General features: G+C 34.6%; 1 protein-coding gene across 1 annotated transcript; it reads left to right on the forward strand.

Moving 5' to 3' along the window:
* Positions 1–2555: 2555 nt before the first annotated feature.
* On the forward strand, positions 2556–21504 carry SLC10A2 (solute carrier family 10 member 2; the record flags this gene model as incomplete). Its single annotated transcript, XM_080929090.1, has 6 exons — positions 2556–2932; positions 9010–9128; positions 15244–15332; positions 16472–16647; positions 19194–19351; positions 21377–21504. 6 exons carry the CDS (start codon positions 2556–2558, stop codon positions 21502–21504), a joined length of 1047 nt encoding a protein of 348 aa, XP_080785216.1.
* Between the last annotated feature and the right edge of the window lie 717 nt (positions 21505–22221).

Genomic DNA, 22221 nt, shown 5'->3' on the forward strand with positions numbered 1-22221 from the left:
GTGAACCAGAGGTCATTCTGAGGAAGATGCCTGGAGAGGCAAAGTCAGGAGTGGGAGGAGAAGCCTTGCTGGGAAACCTAGCTAATCATTTAGCCACAAGGTAGGGCAGGTAGTGGGATGAAATAAAAAGGATCTTCCAGAACCTAGTTTCTAGCCAACTAACTAAAATTTAGGTAATCTAGGTCTGGATTTGGCAGTGACCATTGTAACCCATCCACAAGAAAAAGCATGAACAGAGAAACCTGACAGCTAAAAAGGATATTCCTAGGAAATATGTTATACTAACAAAGATATTTATTAATTATCAGGAAAGAAAATGGGCCTGATTCTGACATTAACTAAATCATAGATTATAGGGACAGTGTCCCAAATCATAGAGCTGCTGGGAACTGAGACAGTTTTTCTTCTGCCTGGTGATCAAGTGGTGATAAGAAGGCCATTCTTCCTGTGCAGAGCTGTTCTTCACATGTAGCTTTTGAGTGTGAGTAGTCAGACTTCACTATCATGATACAACTAATGACACAGTCAAAGCCAAGCCCAATCTCAAAGGAGTGCCCCTGTTCAGCATCATTACCTTCAACTGTGAGCTCCATAGAAAACAAAGTCTAGCACGGAGTCAGAACCTGCATTTTAATAAGGAACTCCTAATGATCTCAAGCATATTGAGTTCTAAAAAACTGTTCTGAATTGTGTTCGTGCAGTTAGTTAGTCTTTCTAGAAGAGAGAGACAGAGACAGCATCTCATTCTCTAGTAGTATATGCTAATCTTGAACTTCATATTTTCATATTTTATTCTCTTCACACGCCTGAGTCTACAGACAAACTAGAACCCAGGCTATTCTAATGTTTGGTTTTAAACACCTGAGAACTGAATCATTTGTCCTCTGCCTATCTTTATGTCTTCCCTATATACCTAACCACAGTGTTCTGTGCATCCATCATACAAGTAACTACTTGGGTTTTTTATTTTTTTCTCTTTTCTAAGAAGGGCTGAGGCTTCCACTTTTTGGCCTTTCCTTTATTTATTTATTTGTTTATTTATTTGTTTATTTATTTATTTATTTATTTATTTATTTATTTATTTTTGAGCTTTATATGGTCTGTGAGTTGTTTTTTGGGTATTCGGATCTTTCTGGGGCTAGTATCCAATTATCAGTGACTGCATTTTATGTCTGTTCTTTTGTGACTGGGTTACCTCTCTCAGGATGATAAGTGTATAGCACCCTCTCAGAGTGGGGTTATACCTAGACCTTAAATCATTAATAACCTAATTGCTAAGAAGACATCCTTGTTCAAATTTTTGTGTTTAAAAATCATTATGTTTAATCTATACACACCAAGAAAACTTTGACTATTTTCATGTTACATTTTGTTTTACATGTGCTTTATGCTTATTATAACTAGTAAGATTTCAATGCATACTATCAAACCTTTAAAAAAATCAAGTACTGACAAAAATATATTCATATAGTTTTGTGCCAAAATGCCTTTAAAAATCTGTACATGTATCTGTTTTTTAAAATAAAGTTGTAAGAAAAAAATCTATATTAAACAATCATGAAATGTGACCAATTCTGTAATAAACAAAGTAACTACTTGATATTTCCAAAATTCTTTTCTAATACTTTTCATTTTACATACAAACACAAATACAATCACACACACACACACACACACACACACACACACACACACACTTTTAATTACTGACTCTAAGCACAAAGAGATATCCTGTCACTTTGACCTAATCTAGAGTTCATGCCTCCAAATAACTGTATTGTCTCTATGTATAAAACATTTTGTTGCCATGTCAATATATGTATAATTCACGTGTTAGTAATTGAGAGTAGCTCCATATGACAAACTCCAGCAGAGAACATTCTGTACCCTCAAGGATTAACCACCCTCCCCTAGGTTTTCTTTCAAGCCCTAGAAGTCTATAAAACATACCTATGTGTTATGGACACAATAATTCATATAAGGAAGAATGGCTACTTGAGAACTATTGTAAGAAAGCTGGAAATCTTTAGTCTGTCAACTTGTAATGTTGTTTGGCACAGGGTTTTTGATTTTTGTTTTTAATGTAATTTTCAAAGCTCTAGTTCTCCCTACTTAAAGTGGGAGGAAAGAATAATATATTTTCCTACACTTCAACACTTAGAATGTTCTATACAATTCAGAGTTTAAGATTATTCCCAGCAAACTTTCCTGGCATTAAACATTAACATGGCTATTTCTCTGTGGCACAGTTCATTATCATGCCAATAAATGATTAATTATAACTTTCTGTCTTGGCCAGTAGTTTTTCCGGACTTTTTATGATTCATTATTTGTGCTATGTTGTAATGCAGCCTCTCGAAACTGACATACTAGCATTTATTGTTTTTTTATTGCTTCTCTATTGTGGCTTTTGAAGGAGACACCAAGTACCACATGTTTAGAAAGGGTTTAAAAGTTTGCCGTTTTGAAAGTAAGCATTACTCAGCCAGCAGTAGAGACAGAACCAGGGAACTGGTGTTTCTGTGGATTTGGCCATTTGCACAGCACAAGCAGTGATGGATAACTCCTCTGTCTGTTCACCAAATGCAACTCTCTGTGAAGGTGATTCCTGCCTAGTACCGGAGAGCAACTTCAATGCAATTCTCAGTACAGTGATGAGCACTGTGCTCACCATCCTCCTAGCCATGGTGATGTTCTCTATGGGGTGCAATGTGGAAATCCACAAGTTCCTTGGACACATAAAGCGGCCATGGGGCATCTTTGTGGGCTTCCTCTGCCAGTTTGGAATTATGCCTCTCACAGGCTTTATTCTGTCAGTGGCCTCTGGCATTCTTCCTGTACAGGCTGTTGTGGTGCTAATTATGGGTTGCTGCCCTGGAGGAACTGGCTCCAATATTCTGGCTTATTGGATAGATGGCGACATGGACCTCAGGTAAGATATAGGAATCTGTAACTGATGCAGCCAGCTTGGGCTGAGCTTTGAAATCTGTATCTTTTTTCAACATCCATTTGATCTACTGCACTAACTAAATGTCTAAGGCGTTAAATGGGAAGAATAAGTGCATCCATATGCCTTTTTGAGCAGCTGCTTTGCTGTTAGAATTGGGAACTTTTATTTTGTGCCTGTATATTTTTTGTAGTTTTCATCCTAAAGCAAACAGTAATTTAGATTTTAATTTTGTATTTTTAATATTTTTAGCTAGAACACAATATAATAGGGTAATATATGACATTTGTATGCATTATATCATTGTAATCATCCCTCATTACCATCTAGTTCCCCCCTCTCTCTTCTGCTGGTCCACTCCCTGTCCTGCTTTTATGTTCCAAGTGTTACCTTCTCTATTCATCCATGCTCTGCCCTGATAGTTCCCACTCTATCAAGTCCTGTGTGTATGTATGGCTGTGCATAAATGTATAAATTTAAATTGAGATTAACCTGTGAGAGGAAGACTTGATATTTGTCTTTCTTGGTCTGTATTACCATGCTTTTACTTTGAATTCTAACTCGGTTAACAAGAAGTTGTATTATCTGTGGGAAAAGATACAAAGTTTTTCATTAAATAATTTTTCCTCAGTCCACAAAATGCAACCGAGAAAGTCTTGTTGAAATGGAATAAGGATGAACTTTCTAAGTGATGACAAATTGGTATGAGTGCAAATACAAACTCAAACTTCTCATCAAATGTTAAACTCTCTGATTAACATCAGCTCCACCAAAGAACCTGTTCTTTGGACAAATACTTCTCTTTTTCCTTTATTTATTTAATCCACATCTGGGAGGTTCAGACAAATAGTTAAAATGCATAATTTGTTTCTCTATGTCTGCGTTCTTAGCTGTTCTTTACCAGAAACCCCTTTGAACAAAAACAGGTGCGAAATTAAGGGAGATTGTAGAAAATAAAAAGCTAATCAGAGTACAGGGTCTTTAAAATATAAAAACACTATTAAAATCTGAAACAATATAAAAAGCACAGTTGTTGTCTTGAAAGTAAGATCTTGGTCCACAAACATGAAATAAAGGCACCATTCTCAGATCACAATCCCACAAAGCAGTGTAGCTGATCTAATGTGTACACAGTGTGAAAAGCTGGCCTACTTTTTTTTTCTTGAACTTCACACAGTCTGTGACTTGTTTCTGGGGTGTTCTGAGCTTTCTAGGGTTAGTATCCCATTATCAGTAACTGCATATTATGTCTGTTCTTTTGTGACAGGGTTATCTCACTGAGGATGATATTCTCTAGATGCATCCATTTTCTTAAGAATTTCATAAAGTCATTGTTTCTGATAGAGTCCTACTACATCTAAATGCTTCATTTTCCAACTTCATCTTTTCCCTCCTATAAAGTTTTACTAAGAAATTTCTTACAAATGACTCAATACCACAGTATAATTTCTTAAGTTAGACAATAATTCTCATTCAAACTTTTATGGAAAAAAAAAAGAGAATAATTCTGACTTTCTTCTAATATTGGTTCTTGTAGTATGGCCTCCTCCTTTTCACCAGAAGCTGATAAGGAGTCCTGTTATCCTGAATTCCCTCCTCACCATGAGGATGTACTAGATATCCAGCAGAAAAAGGAGGGGGGTTATTGTGGAGTAGGTTAAAACAAAGAATGTCAGACCAATAAAAGAAGGAAGTAGGTGGGGCAGATTTGCAAATTCCAGTGTGTTAGTTAGGATGAACAGGATGAAGAACTGTTAGTAATGAATGTATAACTTTATTTGTCTATATTAAGTTCATTTCAGAGAACAAAAATACTTATAAGAAATTCTTTTTCATTTCATTTTAGTTAGTATGTAAAACAGCACATTTCATTATGATATCCAAGTTCATATATTATCATTCTGCTTCATTAAGATTCACTTCTCAATATCTTCCTCCACAGTTTTGACCTTATGCTTAGAGTTCCTCTGCTTTTAGGTTGTTATATACCATAGTGTGACATTTTTTGGAGAAGCTGTGAATAAACAACTACTCACCAAAGATAGGACACCAAGAACAGAAGCAGAGATGATTTTATGAAAATCTAGCTAAAGGAACCTTCAAGTTTAACTGGGATTACTTATAGGAGCATGAGTGAAATGTTACTTAGCAGAGCATGGACTAGCTACCACACTTAAGAAAATGTCTCCCATCATCAAGCAACCATTAGCTATATAAATACTTAGGATATATACAGCTTTGTAAGCACACACACCCCAGCCATGACAGAAAGTTAGTAGGCCCAATCTTATATATATCTCCTTCTGGTAAATTCAACTACATTATATCTAAAATAGATGATATAGGTAGATGATAGATAGATAAATAGGTAGATAGATAGATGATAGATAGATGATAGATAGATAGATAGATGATAGATAGATAGATAGATAGATAGATAGATAGATAGATGATAGATAGATGATAGATAGATAGATAGATAGATAGATAGATAGATAGATAGATAGATAGATAGATAGATAGATAGATAGATGATAGAGGATAGATAGATAGATGATAGACAGACCTACAAAGTGGGACTAAAACACAGGCAGACATACATACAGAAAAGCAGGCAGACATGGTTTTAAATGTAGGCAAACCCATGATATTAGTCTTTTATTTCTCACAGCCTTCAGAAAGTGTTTTAAATGCACCTTTTTGTATTTGGCTTACTTTTATGGTATTTTAGCTCTATTAACACAAACACTTTAATTGAAATCTTTTATACCCATTTTAAATTCATTCATTTGCAAAGATTTCTAAAGAAATTAAGACCCTTGATAGACTTTGTTTCTAATCCATTATTTTGTCCCAAATTTTGCAAATTTATTTACAGATACATTGAGATAAAATCATTTATCTTCATTTACTTTCCTTTCCTTGTCATAGTTATTTGTTGTAGAAGAGATATATATATATACTGTAAATACAACTGACATTCCTCTTGATATTGTTCTAGAAACCAAATTCAACCAGATGGCTGTTAAATATTTTGTAGACTGCGAAGGTAACAGTGACAAAGAGAAGTCTAATGCATTACCCAGACCCACAAACTAAGAGACATCACATTCTTCAAATCGAGTGTGTGCCTTCAGAGCACAGATACTAAGCCCCTTTATTTTATAAGCAGAGAATGTATTCCTGTGTCCAGAAATTTTGAAGAAGTACAAGAAAACACAGTGCTCAAAACATCTTTATCATTCTCGGTCATTGTGCTGAAAATAGCTTAACTTAATTTAAGAGATTCTTCCATATCAAGAGCTAAATTATTCCTACTTAATCAGGTACCCATAATAAACAAAGTGTTTGCTGTACTTCACTTGTCAATTGAAACAGTGATATTTTTTCTTTTTTTTAATAAGTTTATTTTACAAAACAAAGATAAATGTACAGATTTTAAGCATTTTTTGCATAAAAATATACAATACATTTTTGTCAGTACTTTTTTAAGATTTTAAAATAATTTTTACATAAAACTGTATGAATATATATTTTTAGTCAGTACTTGATAATTTTAAGGTTTGATAGTACGCAATGAAAACTTAATAGTTACAATGAGCATAAAGTACATGTGAAACAAAATGTAACATGGAAATAGTCAAAGTTTTCTTGTTGTATAAAGATTTTTTTGATTTGTTCTGTTTTGTTTTCTTTATTTCTTGGACTTCATACAGTCTGTGAGTTGTTTCTGGGGCAGTGCAAGCCTCTGGGGTTAGCATCCCATTATCAGTGACTGCATATTATGTCTGTTCTTTTGTGACTGGGTTATCTCACTCAGAATGATATTCTCTAGATGCAGCCATTTTCTTAAGAATTTGGTCAAGTCATTGTTTCTGGTGGCTGAGTACTATTCCATTGCATAAATATACCACAATTTTTGTATCCATTCATCTTCTGAAGGACATCTGGGTTCCTTCCAGCTTCTGGCTATTATAAATAGAACTGCTATGAACATTGTGGTGCATATAGTTTTGTTGTATACTAAGGTGTCTCTGGGGTATATGCCCAGAAGTGGAATAGGTGGGTCTTCAGGTAGTATTATGTCCAATTTTCTGAGGTATCACCAGATAGATTTCCAGAGTGGTTGTATTAGTTTGCAACCCCACCAACAGTGGAGAAGTGTTCCTCTTTCTCTGCAACCTCGCCAGCATCTGTTGTCATCTGAGTTTTGGATCTTGGCCAATCTGACTGGTGTGAGGTGGAATCTCAGGGTTGTTTGATTTGCATTTCCCTGATGGCTAAGGATGTCGAGCACTTCCTCAGATATTTCTCAGACATTTGAAATTTCTTAACTGAGAACGTTTTGTTTAGCTCTGTACCCCATTTTTAATAGGGTTATTTGATTCTCTGGTGTCTAGCTTTTTGAGTTCTTTGTATACCTTAGATATTAGGCCTCTGTCTGATGTGGAGTTGGTAAATATCTTTTCAAATTCTGTTGGCTGCCGTTTTGTTTTCTTGACAATGTCCTTAGCCATACAGAAACTTTGCAATTTCATTAAGTCCCATTTGTTAATCTTTGACCTTAGAGCTTGAACCATTAGTGTTTTGTTCAGGAGGGCTCATTTCTGGATCTTCTATTCTATTCCATTGATCCACATGCCTATTTCTGTACCAGTACCATGCAGTTTTCAGCACAATTGCCTTGTAATATAGCTTGAGGTCAGGGATAGTGATTCCCGCAGATGTTTTCTTGTTGTTGAGGATGGATTTAGCTATTCTAGATCTTTTGTTGTTCCATATGAAATTGCACATTGATCTTTCCAATTCCATGAAGAACTGGGTTGGAATTTTTATGGGGATTGCGTTGAATCTGTAGATTGCTTTTGGTAGGATGGCCATTTTTAAAATGTTGATCTTTCCAATCCATGAGCATGGGAGAGCTTTCCATTTTCTGAGATCCTCCTCAATTTTCTTCTTTAGAGGTTTGAAGTTCTTGTCATACAGGTCCTTCACTTGCTTAGTTAGAGTCACACCAAGGTATTTCTTAGTTTTTGTGACGATTGTGAAGGGTACGTTTTCCCTAATTTCTTTCTCCACATGTTTGTTTTTTGAGTATAGGAAGGCTACTGATTTGGTTTAGTTGATTTTGTATCCAGCCACTTTGCTGAACTTGTTTATCAGCTGTAGGAATTCTCTGGTGGAGTTTTGATCTCCTATTGCTGTCTAATTGCTCCAGCCAGGACTTCCAGTACTATGTTGAATAGGTAGGGGGAGAGTGGGCAGCCTTGTAGAGTACCTGATTTTACTGGGATTGCTTCAAGTTTCCCACCATTAAGTTTGATGTTGGCTGTTGGTTTGCTGTATATTGCTTTTATTACATTTAAGTATGGACCTTGGATTTCTGTTCTTTCCAGGACTTTTAAAATGAAGGGGTGTTGAATTTTACCAAATGCTTTCTCAGCATCTAATGAGATGACCATGTGATTTTGTTCTTTGAGTTTTTTTATATGGTGGATTACTTTGATGGATTTCCTTATATTAAACCATCCCTGCATCCCAGGGATGAAGCCTACTTGGTCATGGTGAATGATCATTTTGATGTGTTCTTGGATTCGGTTTGCAAGTATTTTGTTGAGTATTTTTGCGTCAATGTTCATAAGTGAGATTGATCTGAAGTTTTCTTTCCTTGTAGGATCTTTGTGTGGTTTAGGTACGAGGGTTATTGTAGCCTCAAAAAAATGAGTTGGGTAGTATTTCATCGGATTCTATCTTTTGGAATAGTTTGGAGAGTTTTGGAGTTATATCCTTATATATATTGTTTCTTGTGTATTCAGGTCAATAATTATTTTTAAGCATCATTGACTACCCTCTATCTTTCAAAAAGAATGCTGAGTGAAGGATAATAAAATCTACATGAGAGAACACAAAGTGCAAGTGATCCTGCCCAAAGTCATGCACTTTAGAGGCATAATCAATGTGCATTTCTATCATACAGAATATTGCGCTAGTTAAGTCTGATTCTCATTGAAATTAAAAATGAAAACACATGTAGAAACCTCAAGCTGTTTGTTTCATTTCAGTGTTAGCATGACCACTTGCTCTACACTGCTTGCACTTGGAATGATGCCCCTTTGCCTCTTCATCTACACCAAGATGTGGGTCGACTCAGGAACAATTGTGATTCCCTATGATAGCATTGGTAAGTAATTCCTCTTTAGGCTACTTCTTGTTACCCTCAAGTTATGTGCTTATCCCTTCTTAGGATCTCAGGTCAGTCTCCATGTCCATCCACATACATGCTTAATTTCCCTTTAACTAGAAGTAGATATTTTCCCACAATTTTTTTAATGAATTGTCTCTGAAGTTTTTGTGGTGGTGTTGTGTTTTGATTTTTATTCGTATTTTTGTTATTATTTTCAGACCCTTTCCTGGTTTCCCATCTGGAATTCCCCTATCCCATACTCTCTCCCTCTGCTTCTATGAAGGTGCTCCCCTACCCACCACCAACCTACTCCATCTTGCCTCCCTGCCCTGGAATTCCCCTACACTGGGGCATCAAACCTTCACAGAACCAAGGGCCTTTCTTCTCATTGATACCTGATAAGACCATCTTCTACAATATATGCAGCTAGAGCCATGGGTCCATCCATGTATAATATTTGGTTTTTTGCTTAATCCCTTTGGGGTGGTCTGGTTGGTTTATATTGTTGTTCTTCCTATGGGGCTGAAAAATCCTTCAGTTTATTTAGGCCTTTCTCTATCTCCTCCATTAGAGGCCCCATTCTCAGTGCAATGGTTGGCTGAGTATTCACTTCTGTATTTGTCATGATCTGACAAAGCCTCTCAGAGAAAGCTATAACCGGCTTCAGTCAGCATGCACTTCTGGACATCTACAGTACTGTATGGGTTTGGTGTCTGTATATGAGTTGGATTGCCAGATGGGTCAGTCTCTGAATGGCCTTTCCTTCAGTCTCTGCTCCACACTTTGTCTCCCTCATTCTTACTATGGGTTTTTTGTTCCCCCTTCTAAGAAGGACTGAAGCACCAACACTTTTGTCTTCCTTCTTCTTGAGCTTCATATGATCTGTGAATTGTATCCTGGGTACTCAGACCCTTTGGGATAATATCCACTTATCAGGGAGTATATACAATGTATGTTCTTTTGTGATTGAGTTACCTCATTCAAGATATTATTTTCTAGCTCCACCCATTTGCTAAAGATTTTGATGAAGTTCATGTTTTTAATATCTGAGTATTACTTTATTGTGTAAATTTACCACATATGTTTTTTATTCATTCCTCTGTTGAAGGACATGTGTGTTCTTTCAAGCTTCTGGCTATTATAAGTAAGGCTGCTATGAACATAGTGGAGCATGTGTCCTTGTCATATATAGGAGGATCTTTTGCATATGTGCTCAGGAATAGTATAGCTGGGTCCTAATGTTCCTGATGAATTGACAGAATAATTTCCAGAGTAGTTGTACCAGCATGCAATCCCACCAATAAAGTTTTCCTTTTTCTTCTCATCCTCAACAGCATCTGTTGTCACCTGTGTTTTTGATCTTAGCCAATCTGACTGGTGTGAGGAGGAATCTCAGGGTTCTTTTGATTTGCATTTTCCTGATAACTAAAGATGTTGAACACTCCTATAGGTGCTTACAGCCATTCCATAATTCTCAGTTGAGAATTCTTTTTTTTTTTTTTTAGCTATATACCCCATTTTTATTAGGGCTATTTGGTTCTCTGAAGTCTAACTTCTTGAGTTCTTTGTATATATTGGATATTAGCTCTCTATCAGATGTAGAATTGGTAAAGACATTTTCTTATTCTGTGTGTTGCTATTTTATCCTATTGCCTTACAATTATATGAGGTCCCATTTGTTGATTATTTTTATCTTAGAGGATAAGGCATTAGGATTCTGTTCAGAAAATTTCCCCTGTACCTATGTGTTCGAGGCTTTCTTTTCTTTTAGTTTCAGTGTATCTTGTATTATGTGGAGATCCCTGATCTACTTGGACTTGAGCTTTGTACAAAGAGATAAGAATGGGTCAGTTTGCATTCTTCTACATGCTTACTGCCAGTTGAACAAGTACCAATTTGTTGACAATGCTTTTTTCCACTGGATGTTTTTAGTTCCTTTGTCAAAGATCAAGTAATCATAGATGTGTGGGCTCATGTCTGGATCTTTGGTTTTATTCCATTGATCTACTTGCCTGTCTCTATAGCAATACTATGTAGTTTTTAATCACTATTGCCCTGTGATAGAGCTTGAGGTCAGGGATGGTGATTTCCCCTGGGTTTTTGGTTATTCCAATCAAATTTGAAAATTGCTCTTTATAATTATCTGAAGAATTGAGTTGAAATTTTGGTGGGGATTGCATTGAATTTGTATATTGCTTTTGACAATATTGCCATTTTTACTATATCAATCCTGCCAATCCATGAGCCTCGGAGATCTTTCCATCTTCTGAGAACTTCAATTTCTTTCTTCAGAAACTTGAAGTTCTTGCCATTCCTTTCACTGGCTTGGTTAGAGTCACACCAAGGTATTTTATATTATTTATGACTATTGTGAAGGGTATCATTTCCCTGATTTCTTTCTCTCAGCTTATTTATCCTTTGAGTAGAGGAAGGCACTGGAGTGTGTAAGAGTATTGATAGAATACAAATTCCAAAATTTGACTCCATGAAGAAAAACTAAATTTATCTCAGTCAAATTAACATGGGAAAGAAACAGCTTAAGAAATGCAGCTTTTACCTAATAGTCTGCTCTGAGGAGAATTAGGCTTCTTGCAGGTAGTAGTCTCCATTTTTCCTGTACTGAGTTTATGGAAAATTGTCTTTATACCACATATTCATATTAAGGAAACACACACAAACACACACACACACACACACACACACACACACACACACACACACTCAAACACAAACATCATAATAAGACTTCAGAATAGTAAGTAGTTATGAGTGACAAAATGGCAACTAACTCCTGAATAAAATTTATTGTTTCCTATCCTAAACTGTGAGCCATACCTTGATACAAAAGTCAATTTAATGGTGTTCTCCTATTTTTATGTCCTGGAAGCCAAATTTTCTAGTTATGACTCTACCTCTATTCATTTTAACTTGTATATGCATTACCATTTTGAAGAACCTTCTTTCCTGTTTTGTGAAGAAAAGAAATGAGAAAAGGTAAAACAATTGGTATAATATGGAGACAGGGTCAGTGACAGGATGAAAGAACTACCAGCATGTGCAAAACTTTCAGAAACACCCTGACAGAAGTTAGTTATAAAGAATATAGTACCTAGTACCACTCATCAGGTTCACTGCATGGCAGTTGCTTTTAAGCTGCCCTTGCAAAGAATTTTTCCCTAACCTGTCTCAGTAAGGCTAGATTTACTATTAACAGAAAGAAGCACACATTCAATGTCAAAAAGAAACTCTCAAAGATATTTAGAAAAGAAATTCCTGTTGGAGAAAAAAAGTGGTTTAAAGGTCTTCCATTTCAAGGATAGATTTTAATGATTAAATATGGTTCAACTTAAGGACAAGTGAGCATAAATTTTGTGAGGACTGACAGTGTGGTAGACATCTGTAGTGCAATTTTTCTGAGTTTCTACTCTCTCCCACACCTATTATGTATGTTAAATTGTACATTTCTCTTGATTTTAGTGGGTAATTTTGTTTGTATAAGATCCATCTATTGGCCCCTAAGGAACAGTAGAATCTCCTTCAGAGTTTAGAGTCACACTCAAGCCCAAGTGTGTGTGCTCCTGCTTGCACCTCAAATTCTTCCCTTAATGAAAACCTTCCCTAAAGTTAAATAATACCAGCTGTTTAAACACTAAACTGAACTGTAGACATCTCAGAGCTGATTAAACAACTTTGATTGAACATTATTCAGTGTCAAAACAAATCAGTTAAGCCCTAAAATATACTTTTTTTTAAAATTCAGACCCTTCTGGAAATTATCCCAAGGGAATATTAACAAACTATATTTAAACTACTATGTAGATGACTTATACTATATATTTTAAAGCAAATAAACTTTGAATTGGATTTTGTTTTCTTTGTTTAGTAACAAAGTATCACAATGTAGCTCCCTCCCTGTCCTGGAACTTGCTAAATAGTCCAGGCTGTCCTCACACTTACAGAGATCTGCCTTCCTCTGCATCCTAAATTCTGTGATTCAAGGTGTATGTCATGGTTACTAGCAAGTCAAATAAATTTTGAAAGGAGAAAATAAGAAATGGATTGTAAATCCATGGGAAATGACATCATAAGAGGTCAAAAGCAACAAAATACAGAAAAATATATTCTTAAAAATCAAAAAAGGAGTTTTGAGCACAAAATTTATTTGCTCACAATGTCTTCCTAGGCTGTTCTCTAAACTGACCCTTTTCTGTTTGTTTTTAATCTTTTAATGAGCCGCTGAAGCTGTGCTGTGTCAAGTCTGTTTCTGATGTGAACATTACTATACATATCACTATAGCACAGTGATGAAGACATCATTCTATCTCATTGTTTTGTATAGAAATCTAAGAAAGCTATAGCTTTCAGTCCACATTATCTTCTCATTGTTCCTCTTCTCTTTACCTTTCTTTTTCTTTCTATTCTCTCTGTGTAGTCTTAAATAAAGAGCACATGATAGTTTTGGTATGTGTAAACATCTTCTTTTGGATATGTACAGACAGACATCTTACACAGAGAATATAAAATGTCAGCAAGTCCAGAAGTCTGAAGAGAAGAAAGTTAGCTTCCCAGTCTCTCAGAGTAGGCATTATAGCACATTTCCTCCATGGGCACATGCCAGACTCCTGGGTGTGAAGAAGAACCAAAATGGTCTTTGAAGTCACTGAAACCTTAATTGGATTAAACTAAACCAGAGAGTAAATGCTTCTTCTGCCAGGAGTATTCATGCTGCCCCCTCCATGCTGCCCTGTCACCAGACACTCCTCCAAGATGTAAGATTCTAGGCCAAAGGGGTCAATCAGTTATATCAGGATAATTTTAATTTAAAACCTAGAAACTTAATAAAATTTATAGTGTGGTCTATATAGCTAAGAAATAAAATCTTTTCCAAATGGTGAATGCAGAAATAACCAAAAGAACTTTGTAGAAGATCTAACAACCTTTTCCATTTCTTTTTCTCCTGAGTAGGAGTAGTTTTTATCTACCTTATTGATCCTCATTTCTTGTTTTTATCATTTTCTATCTTTATCTTAGTTATTATTTTAATTCTGAGTGATTTGTGAACAACAGTAATTGTTGATACATTGACATGAGAGCTAAGATACTATGAAAACTGTTTAAAATATTTTTTTCTTAATATGTATGGGCTTCTAAGCTATAGTCTGTTGGTTAGACTTAGGTCAAACTATCCAATGCTAGGAAGGTATCTATTCTCACATTTTTACCACTTGGTTTTACTTTATCACTTGTTTAAAGAATATTTGCCTATGAGAACTTGGAAGTCTCCAGTTGTCTGTTAAATTAAGGGACTATTGGGCAAACAAGTGTTAAATAATATAAAGACACAAATTTTATGTCACAAGACAGGCAGTAAATTTCCCATGGTGAGGTTAAAGTATGACTCTTTTATCTGGTTGGATGAACACCGAGCTGCAAAGAATTTATAATTACATGAGAGGTTGCCAGATATATTATCTCACTGAAAATTTAGGGTATGGCTTTTCATCTTGTTCTCTCACAACTCTGTTATAAACTTGAATAATTAAGATAATTTTTACTAGAGTTTGTTAGACTTCACAATTCCTATGACTATTAAGTAATAATTTTTATATTTTCTTCCATTTTAAAATTTATAAAGGTTTATTTCTACCACCATTAAGTAACAGGCTACTATAAAATATAATCTACCTACATCTCAAGAATGTATATAAAAACATATACACACAAACTATAGGAAGATACTTCTGAATATATTGCCAGAAAAAAAAGACATAATAGAATGAAGAAGCAAAGAAATTGGCAAATAGAATGAAAGTAGGTTGTTAATATAAGGAAATAATCACCCATAGATTTAGATAAATTATTTATATGATCATTTTTCTACCTATATTAACTTGAATGGAGAGGGAGAGAGGGGGGGAGAGGGAGAGAAAGGTGTATAGATGTATGTAGATGTGTAAATTTATGTGTGAGTGTGTGTATGTATGTGTGTGTATCTCTGTGCACATAATTCTACACTGTGTTTTTAGTATTCAAGAAGACAAAAACACTGATAATATTTCTCAAGCTGCTTACATTTTTTTTCATGTGTTAATTTTATTTTTATCTTTGTTAGGCATTTCTCTGGTTGCTCTTGTTATTCCAGTTTCCTTTGGAATGTTTGTAAATCACAAATGGCCCCAAAAAGCGAAGATTATACTTAAAGTAAGTATCCCATGCATGGAGAAGACTGCACGATTCAGTGCTCTGCATTCAGAACTGAAATGAGATGGTCTTTATATCTCAGCTTTGCTAATCTCACACTACCTTCTGGAAGACTTGCCATAGTCAGTCATAAAGTCTTTCTTTAGAGAATACTCCTTTTGATCCCATCTGAAAGATAAATTTCTATCAAGCCTTTAAGCCACATTCTCAAGTGTGACCCTTTAGCTCTAATCTAGTGATTAAATTAAATTTCAGATAATTTTGCTGTTATAGAAGTTGAGTTTATGGTATAAAATATATCTAGGCAGCTTTTTTGAATAGGTATAGCATATTTTTCTAATATCTAGAATAATCCAGAATTAGATGCTCAAAACCTGGTAGATACTAGTTTGTGGGGTATGGAGGAATAAGGTAGTTGGCATTTCTTGCCTTATAGGAAAAAGCAAAGTTATCAACCCCAAATGTTTTTAAGTTTAATTTTTTAAAGAAGAAGAAAACAGAAATTACTCACCCATTAAGAGTGTATACTCCTCTTGCAGAGCACCCACATCAGACTGCTCAAAGCCACCAGTTACTTTAGCTCCAGGGGATCCAAGTCCCTCTGTGGACATATATTTAGCAAAATTATGTACATTTTGACATACACAAAGCAAAATTAAACCCTTTATAAAGGAAAAATGAAGAGAATAGTTTATTTTTAATTTTATTGCACTTTTTCTTATGATGATAGAAACATGAAATGTGACTAAGGAAAGACCTTATCTCCAATAACAAGTAAAATAAGTCAAAATTTAAAAAGATTCATGGCTTATTAAAGGACATATAATAGAAAGAAATCCAACTGAAAAAAAATAGTACTTCTAGGCTCTTGCTAGAATAGATTTTCTTCTTTTTATACAGGAGCACAGGATGTTTTGGAAGCTCAGAAATCTTCCTTGGGTTATGTAAGCATGAATACATTGTCCTGACATTTTATTAGTCTCTAGAATACAGAAGAAGCTCTTCTCTTTCTATGAAGCTGAAGGGACATACAAAGCTCTATGTGTGCCCAAAGGAACAGACTGCCCAACCTTCTTCTATAGCAAACATCTCTGGACTCACTTTGAAACAAATACGTTCACTTGTGCCTTTTCTTCCAGATTGGATCCATTGCAGGTGCAATTCTCATTGTGCTCATAGCTGTGGTTGGAGGAATACTGTACCAAAGTGCTTGGATCATTGAACCCAAACTGTGGATTATAGGAACAATATTTCCTATAGCTGGTTACAGCCTGGGTTTCTTCCTGGCTAGACTAGCTGGTCAACCCTGGTACAGGTATGAGGCCTAGATAAATGAGATTGAGCATTTTAGTTTATAAAAGCTGTTGCAATAGTTTTTTATGGTGCCATTACAGAATAACAATAGAGCATAGAGAAATAGCTCAACAATTAAAGAGACAGGCTTCTCTTTTAGGGGACAAATTTTCCTCTCAGCACCTTAATGGCTGTTACATGATCGCTTGTAATTCCAATTCTAGGGTACTCACCTCTATTTTCTGACCTCTACAGACACCATGCATACATGTGGTACATAAGCATATATGCAGACAAAATATTCATTCACATAAAATATGTAATTAAAAAATAAGAAAAACTACCCCAAGTTGAATTCTTTTGGCAACAAAAAGGCACATTCTTACCATTTCACAAATCACAAATAATTAAGGCAACATGGAGCTGATTTCTGAGCTCTGGAGAGGGGAATTTATTGGAAGTCTCTTACTTCCTTTAAACAGGCTTTAATATCTATCTTTTCTTAATGTCTTATCTTGTTTTTTATTACTTTTGTGCATACATTGTGAGATCAAATTATCCCCCATTTTATAAGTATATGAGTCACATTAAATTACAGGCTAGCCTAATAACCTCAACTTAACTAATTATATCTACAGTAACCTTGTTTCCACATAATGTCACACTACTAGATACCAAAGATTAGATATAGGTTTGCAATATTTGAATTTGAGCAAGAGACATACTCAACCCATAGTAGCTGAAACTGTTGATGCCAAATTTAAAACCATTTATCTTCAATCACTAATTGCATCATTTATTTAAATAGCACAATTTGTTCAAAAAGTATATAAATCTTTATAAAATACTGTCTGCTTCCCCAGCTTCCTGATATTCTTCTTTATTACTCCTTATCCCATAAAGTAAAGCTTTTTTTGTTGTTATATGTTCTGGTTCAATAAGCAGAGTAAGTTTCATTGGAATAGTCGATTTAGGGATAGATAGATAGATAGATAGATAGATAGATAGATAGATAGATAGATAGATAGATAGATGATAGATAGATAGATAGATAGATAGATAAATAGATAGATAGATAGATAAAAAGATAGATGATAGATAGATAGATGATAGATAGATAGATAGATAGATAGATAAAAAGATAGATGATAGATAGATAGATGATAGATAGACAGTTAGATCCCTCCAACCAGCTCCAACCCCTAAAGATGACAAACAATTCTTGTCATTTATCTAAAAAACATTTATTTCCAATAGATAGATAGATAGATAGATAGATAGATAGATAGATGGATAGATAGACAGATAGATAGATGATAGATAGATATATAAAAAGATAGATGATAGATAGATAGATGATAGATAAATAGACAGTTAGATCCCTCCAACCAGCTCCAACCCCTAAAGATGACAAACAATTCTTGTCATTTAACTAAAAAACATTTATTTCCAAATGTTTCACCTAAGTTGATAGAAAGGCAAGAACTGAAGTATAGAATTAAGTATGATTATGCAGGTGAAAAAGAAGTGAGCACACTTAGAACAGTTTTGGACATATGTGTTAGGTTTGAGTCAGGCAGACTCAGGTTTCATTCTACCCCTGCCTTTCACTCACTAAAGGAGTTTGATAAGTTGGTATGAATTTACCTTTTCTTAGTTCTCTTTACTGAAGACTAAGAACATTAATTTTTATCTTGCAGATTTTAATTAAGACTGAATTAGAACAAAATTTATTTTAAAATAAATGCTTATGAGAAATAACGTAGTTTTGAAAAGGATGAAATAAACTTTCTTTGCAACCTATGGAATGTTGTTAGAAATGAACTTACCTCTCATGTTATAAATATACTGGGAAGGGTGGAAAGGCTCAGTAGTTAAGAGTATATACTGAGAAGCTGTTTTCATCCTTACATCACAACCACCTGTAACTCTAGCTTCAGGGGAACCCAATGTCTCTGGTCATTATGTGTACCTGCACATATACCTAAATGCATACATAACATTAAAGTTAAAATTATATATATATATATATATATATATATATATATATTAGTTTTTTGTATATTAATGTACTTACTCAACATAAAGTTATATGTTAAAATATACACAAATTACGTTAAAAGCAAAGATGAAATTTAGGTATGTACTTGTAATCTGAATAACAGGGAAACTAAAGCATGAGGATTGCCACAAGTTATAAGAACCTAACTTGGTGAAAAACTATCTGAAAGAAAAGAAAAAATGGAAGGAAGGAAAGAAAGAAAGAAAGGAAGGAAGGAAGGAAGGAAGGAAGGAAGGAAAAGAGAGGGAAGAGGAGAGAAAAATAAAGCAGAAAATGTAGAGAGAGGAAGAAAGTAGGAGGGTAGAGGTAAGAAGAGAGGAAATAAGGTAGGGAAGAAAAGGAAAGAAGGGATGAAGGAAGGGACAGAGATAGGGAGGAAGGACAGAAATGAGGAAGGAAGGAGGACGAGAAGACAAAAATCACAATGTGTGTACAGGCTTTAATCATACCTTCCCTTTGTGTTATAAGACAAATAACAGATAAGGTTTTATATGTCTTACTTCCAGGTGCCGAACAGTTGCCTTGGAAACTGGAATGCAGAACACTCAGCTGTGTTCCACCATTGTACAGCTCTCCTTCAGTCCTGAGGATCTCAATCTTGTGTTCACCTTCCCACTCATCTATACTGTTTTCCAACTCGTCTTTGCAGCAATAATATTAGGAAGTAAGGAATAATACTAATCAAATTTTACAATGATGCTCTTTTTTTATAAATTATAAATCTGATAGAAACAGACTTGTTTAAGATTCTCCATTTCTGGCAGTGAATTGTACAAATTAAAAGAAAATGTATTTATCAAAGTCACTTATCATGACTTCATATATGCTGATGAAAAGACTACTATAATTTTATATAGTTCCTAATGGGGCTTTTTTAAAGAGAAAAGCAAAGGAGATGGATTCTCTTTGTTGACTTTCTCTTCCTCAGTAGTCGGGTAAGCATATTAACCTGTGAGGAACATTTCCTTTTGCACTTTTTAAAATGCTTCCAAGGAACCCAGGTTTTAATGATCCCCACCCAAATCCTTGTCTTGATATGCTTTGTAAACAGGGAATTTATCAGAAAATGGCAAACCATATTTATCATGCAAATTATGTTAGATGCATACTTAAGTTCATGAATATCCAAATAACTGAAGACAGGTAAGCAAAGATGTGCCAAAGATGGACAGCCCAATTTTTTTTTTATTTTATTCTATTATAGAACAATTTCATTATTTGGACCATACCAACTAGCCTTCACCAAATTGAAATTTTCCTACATTTGAGTATCCAAAGCCTGATGTTACTTAATGCTCAATTTTAAAGTCCTACTTAAAGCAAAGAAAGAAACTTTCCTTTAAACATTTCATGACATTTTAATAGGAAATGGAAAGTAGTGCGTGACAAAAACACTGTGAAGACTAAGTTATGAATTGCCCAAAGATAGTTTTACTTATCTTTGCTTTATTTTTATCCCCAGCTCTAGTGGGTATCCACTTGCCCACAGGTGCCCCTCACATTAATATCTCAGTGTTAAATTTGAAACAATATCACATGGATTCATTGGGGGTCTGGCTTTGAAGAAATGCAGATAAGTAGATGGCTTGAGCTTTCTGGATAGCCTAGTAAAAACATTGTCTGAAGGGATCAGCCCTGGCAGGGCTCGGGTACTAAGGTGGGACACAGAGTTGGAGGAAAGCCAAAGTCTGATGATCTCTGGCCTTGTAACTCTGTCTCACTGATCTAGAGTCCAGAAGCTGATGGATTCTAGCAATATAACTTACTGTCCTGAAGACAAGAGATGATTACTTTTGCCAGTTTAACAGAGAAAGAAACAGAAAGTTAGACATGCATACACACACACACACACACACACACACACACACACACACACTGTTTGGGCCTGACCACATGTCTCATCAATTTTATAAGTACAGAGGCATACTTACATGTATATATGTATATACTTTTACATATGTATGTATATATATATATATATATATATATATATATATATATATATATATATATATATATATAGTTGGTGGATCTGGTTGAACATCAAATGCCACAGATACACATTTTATGGGTGGGATAGAGCCCCAGAAGCCACACTTAATTTCTTCTCTCTGGTCTCCTTATACCTTCTCAAAGTTCCTTAAAAAATTACCTCATAGATAAGATGTTACACAAGGTGGAATTCAAAGCAGTGCTTCATTCTATAAGCTATAAGTTTAAAGCAACAATTTTGTGTGGCTTTTTTATAGTGCATACTTGTGACTTTGTCCTTGGAATGATCCAAGTCTCTCCAAAAGGAATAATCAAACCAAGGCCTTGGACATTACACAAGGGTATACAGTATATTTAGTTGGATACTATTACATTAACCAAAATGGAAAATACACAAAATAATTTTCCATTACTTTTAAGTACCATATACAGCTTAGAGCCATGAAAATATCATGTAACTTTACTGAGCAAACATCCTCTGAAGCTCCCATCCAGCCTTATTGACTACAGTCATTGCTGCCATACAATGAACATAAAAAACAACAACAAAAAAGAAAGTTGGTTTCTCACAATAACTCCAGTCTGCAGAAAATGTAAACTGCTTTCTGAGCTGTACAATGCAATCACTGTTCAACATAAGTTTTCAAGGTGCCATTCTGAAATTTACATGATATCCCCCATGTATTGTTTTTTTCAGTTTATGTAACATACAAGAAATGTCATGGAAAAAATGATGCTGAGTTTCTAAAGAAAACGGACAATGAAATGGACCCCAAGACATCATTTCATGAGACAAACAAGGAATTTCAACCAGATGAGAAGTAGACACTAAGGAGGCAAAAAAAAGAAACTTTTCAAAACAACATTCATTAAACTAAAACTAAAATTATTTCTTTTGGTGGAATAATCAGCAGAAAAACAAATTTAAAAGTTAAATTGAAATAGAAATTATTGGAGGTTTATGTATAAAGTAATTAGTGTTTATTTTTTAGTGTGACAAAGATCCAAAGTGTGTGTGTGTATGTGAATGTGTGTGTATGTGTGTATGAGTCATTTTTCTGTATCCATGGTCAGATTGGTCAAATAATATTCTTTTATTTCAAATTCACTGAAGCTTAAGCCTCTTTCATAAAAAGTCAAAGTGTTTATATTAATTTAATTAATTAAAGTAAAATTATTAATTTTAGTAAGATCAATATTATCTTACTAAAATATTTAACATGATGTAAATGTTATGTAAATATTTGTTTCACTGTATTGTTTAGATGATGTTATTTTAAGCCTATGATATTTTATGTCCATTAAAGATCATTCTTCTGATATTTTTGGCTATAGTCAGTTAAAATCATAGATGTCAAACTTATCCTTTGGAAGCCAAATGCATGTACATAGAATGTATATATAGATGATAGATAGATATGTAGATAAATAGATAGATAGATAGATAGATAACTGAATATCATTAATATATTATCAGAAAACATCTATAGACCTAATTTGATATAGGTCAAACTAGAAACCTGGTCATATGTAAGCTAAACT

Source organism: Micromys minutus, assembly GCF_963924665.1.
Source record: "Micromys minutus genome assembly, chromosome: 14".
Lineage (NCBI taxonomy): Eukaryota > Metazoa > Chordata > Mammalia > Rodentia > Muridae > Micromys > Micromys minutus.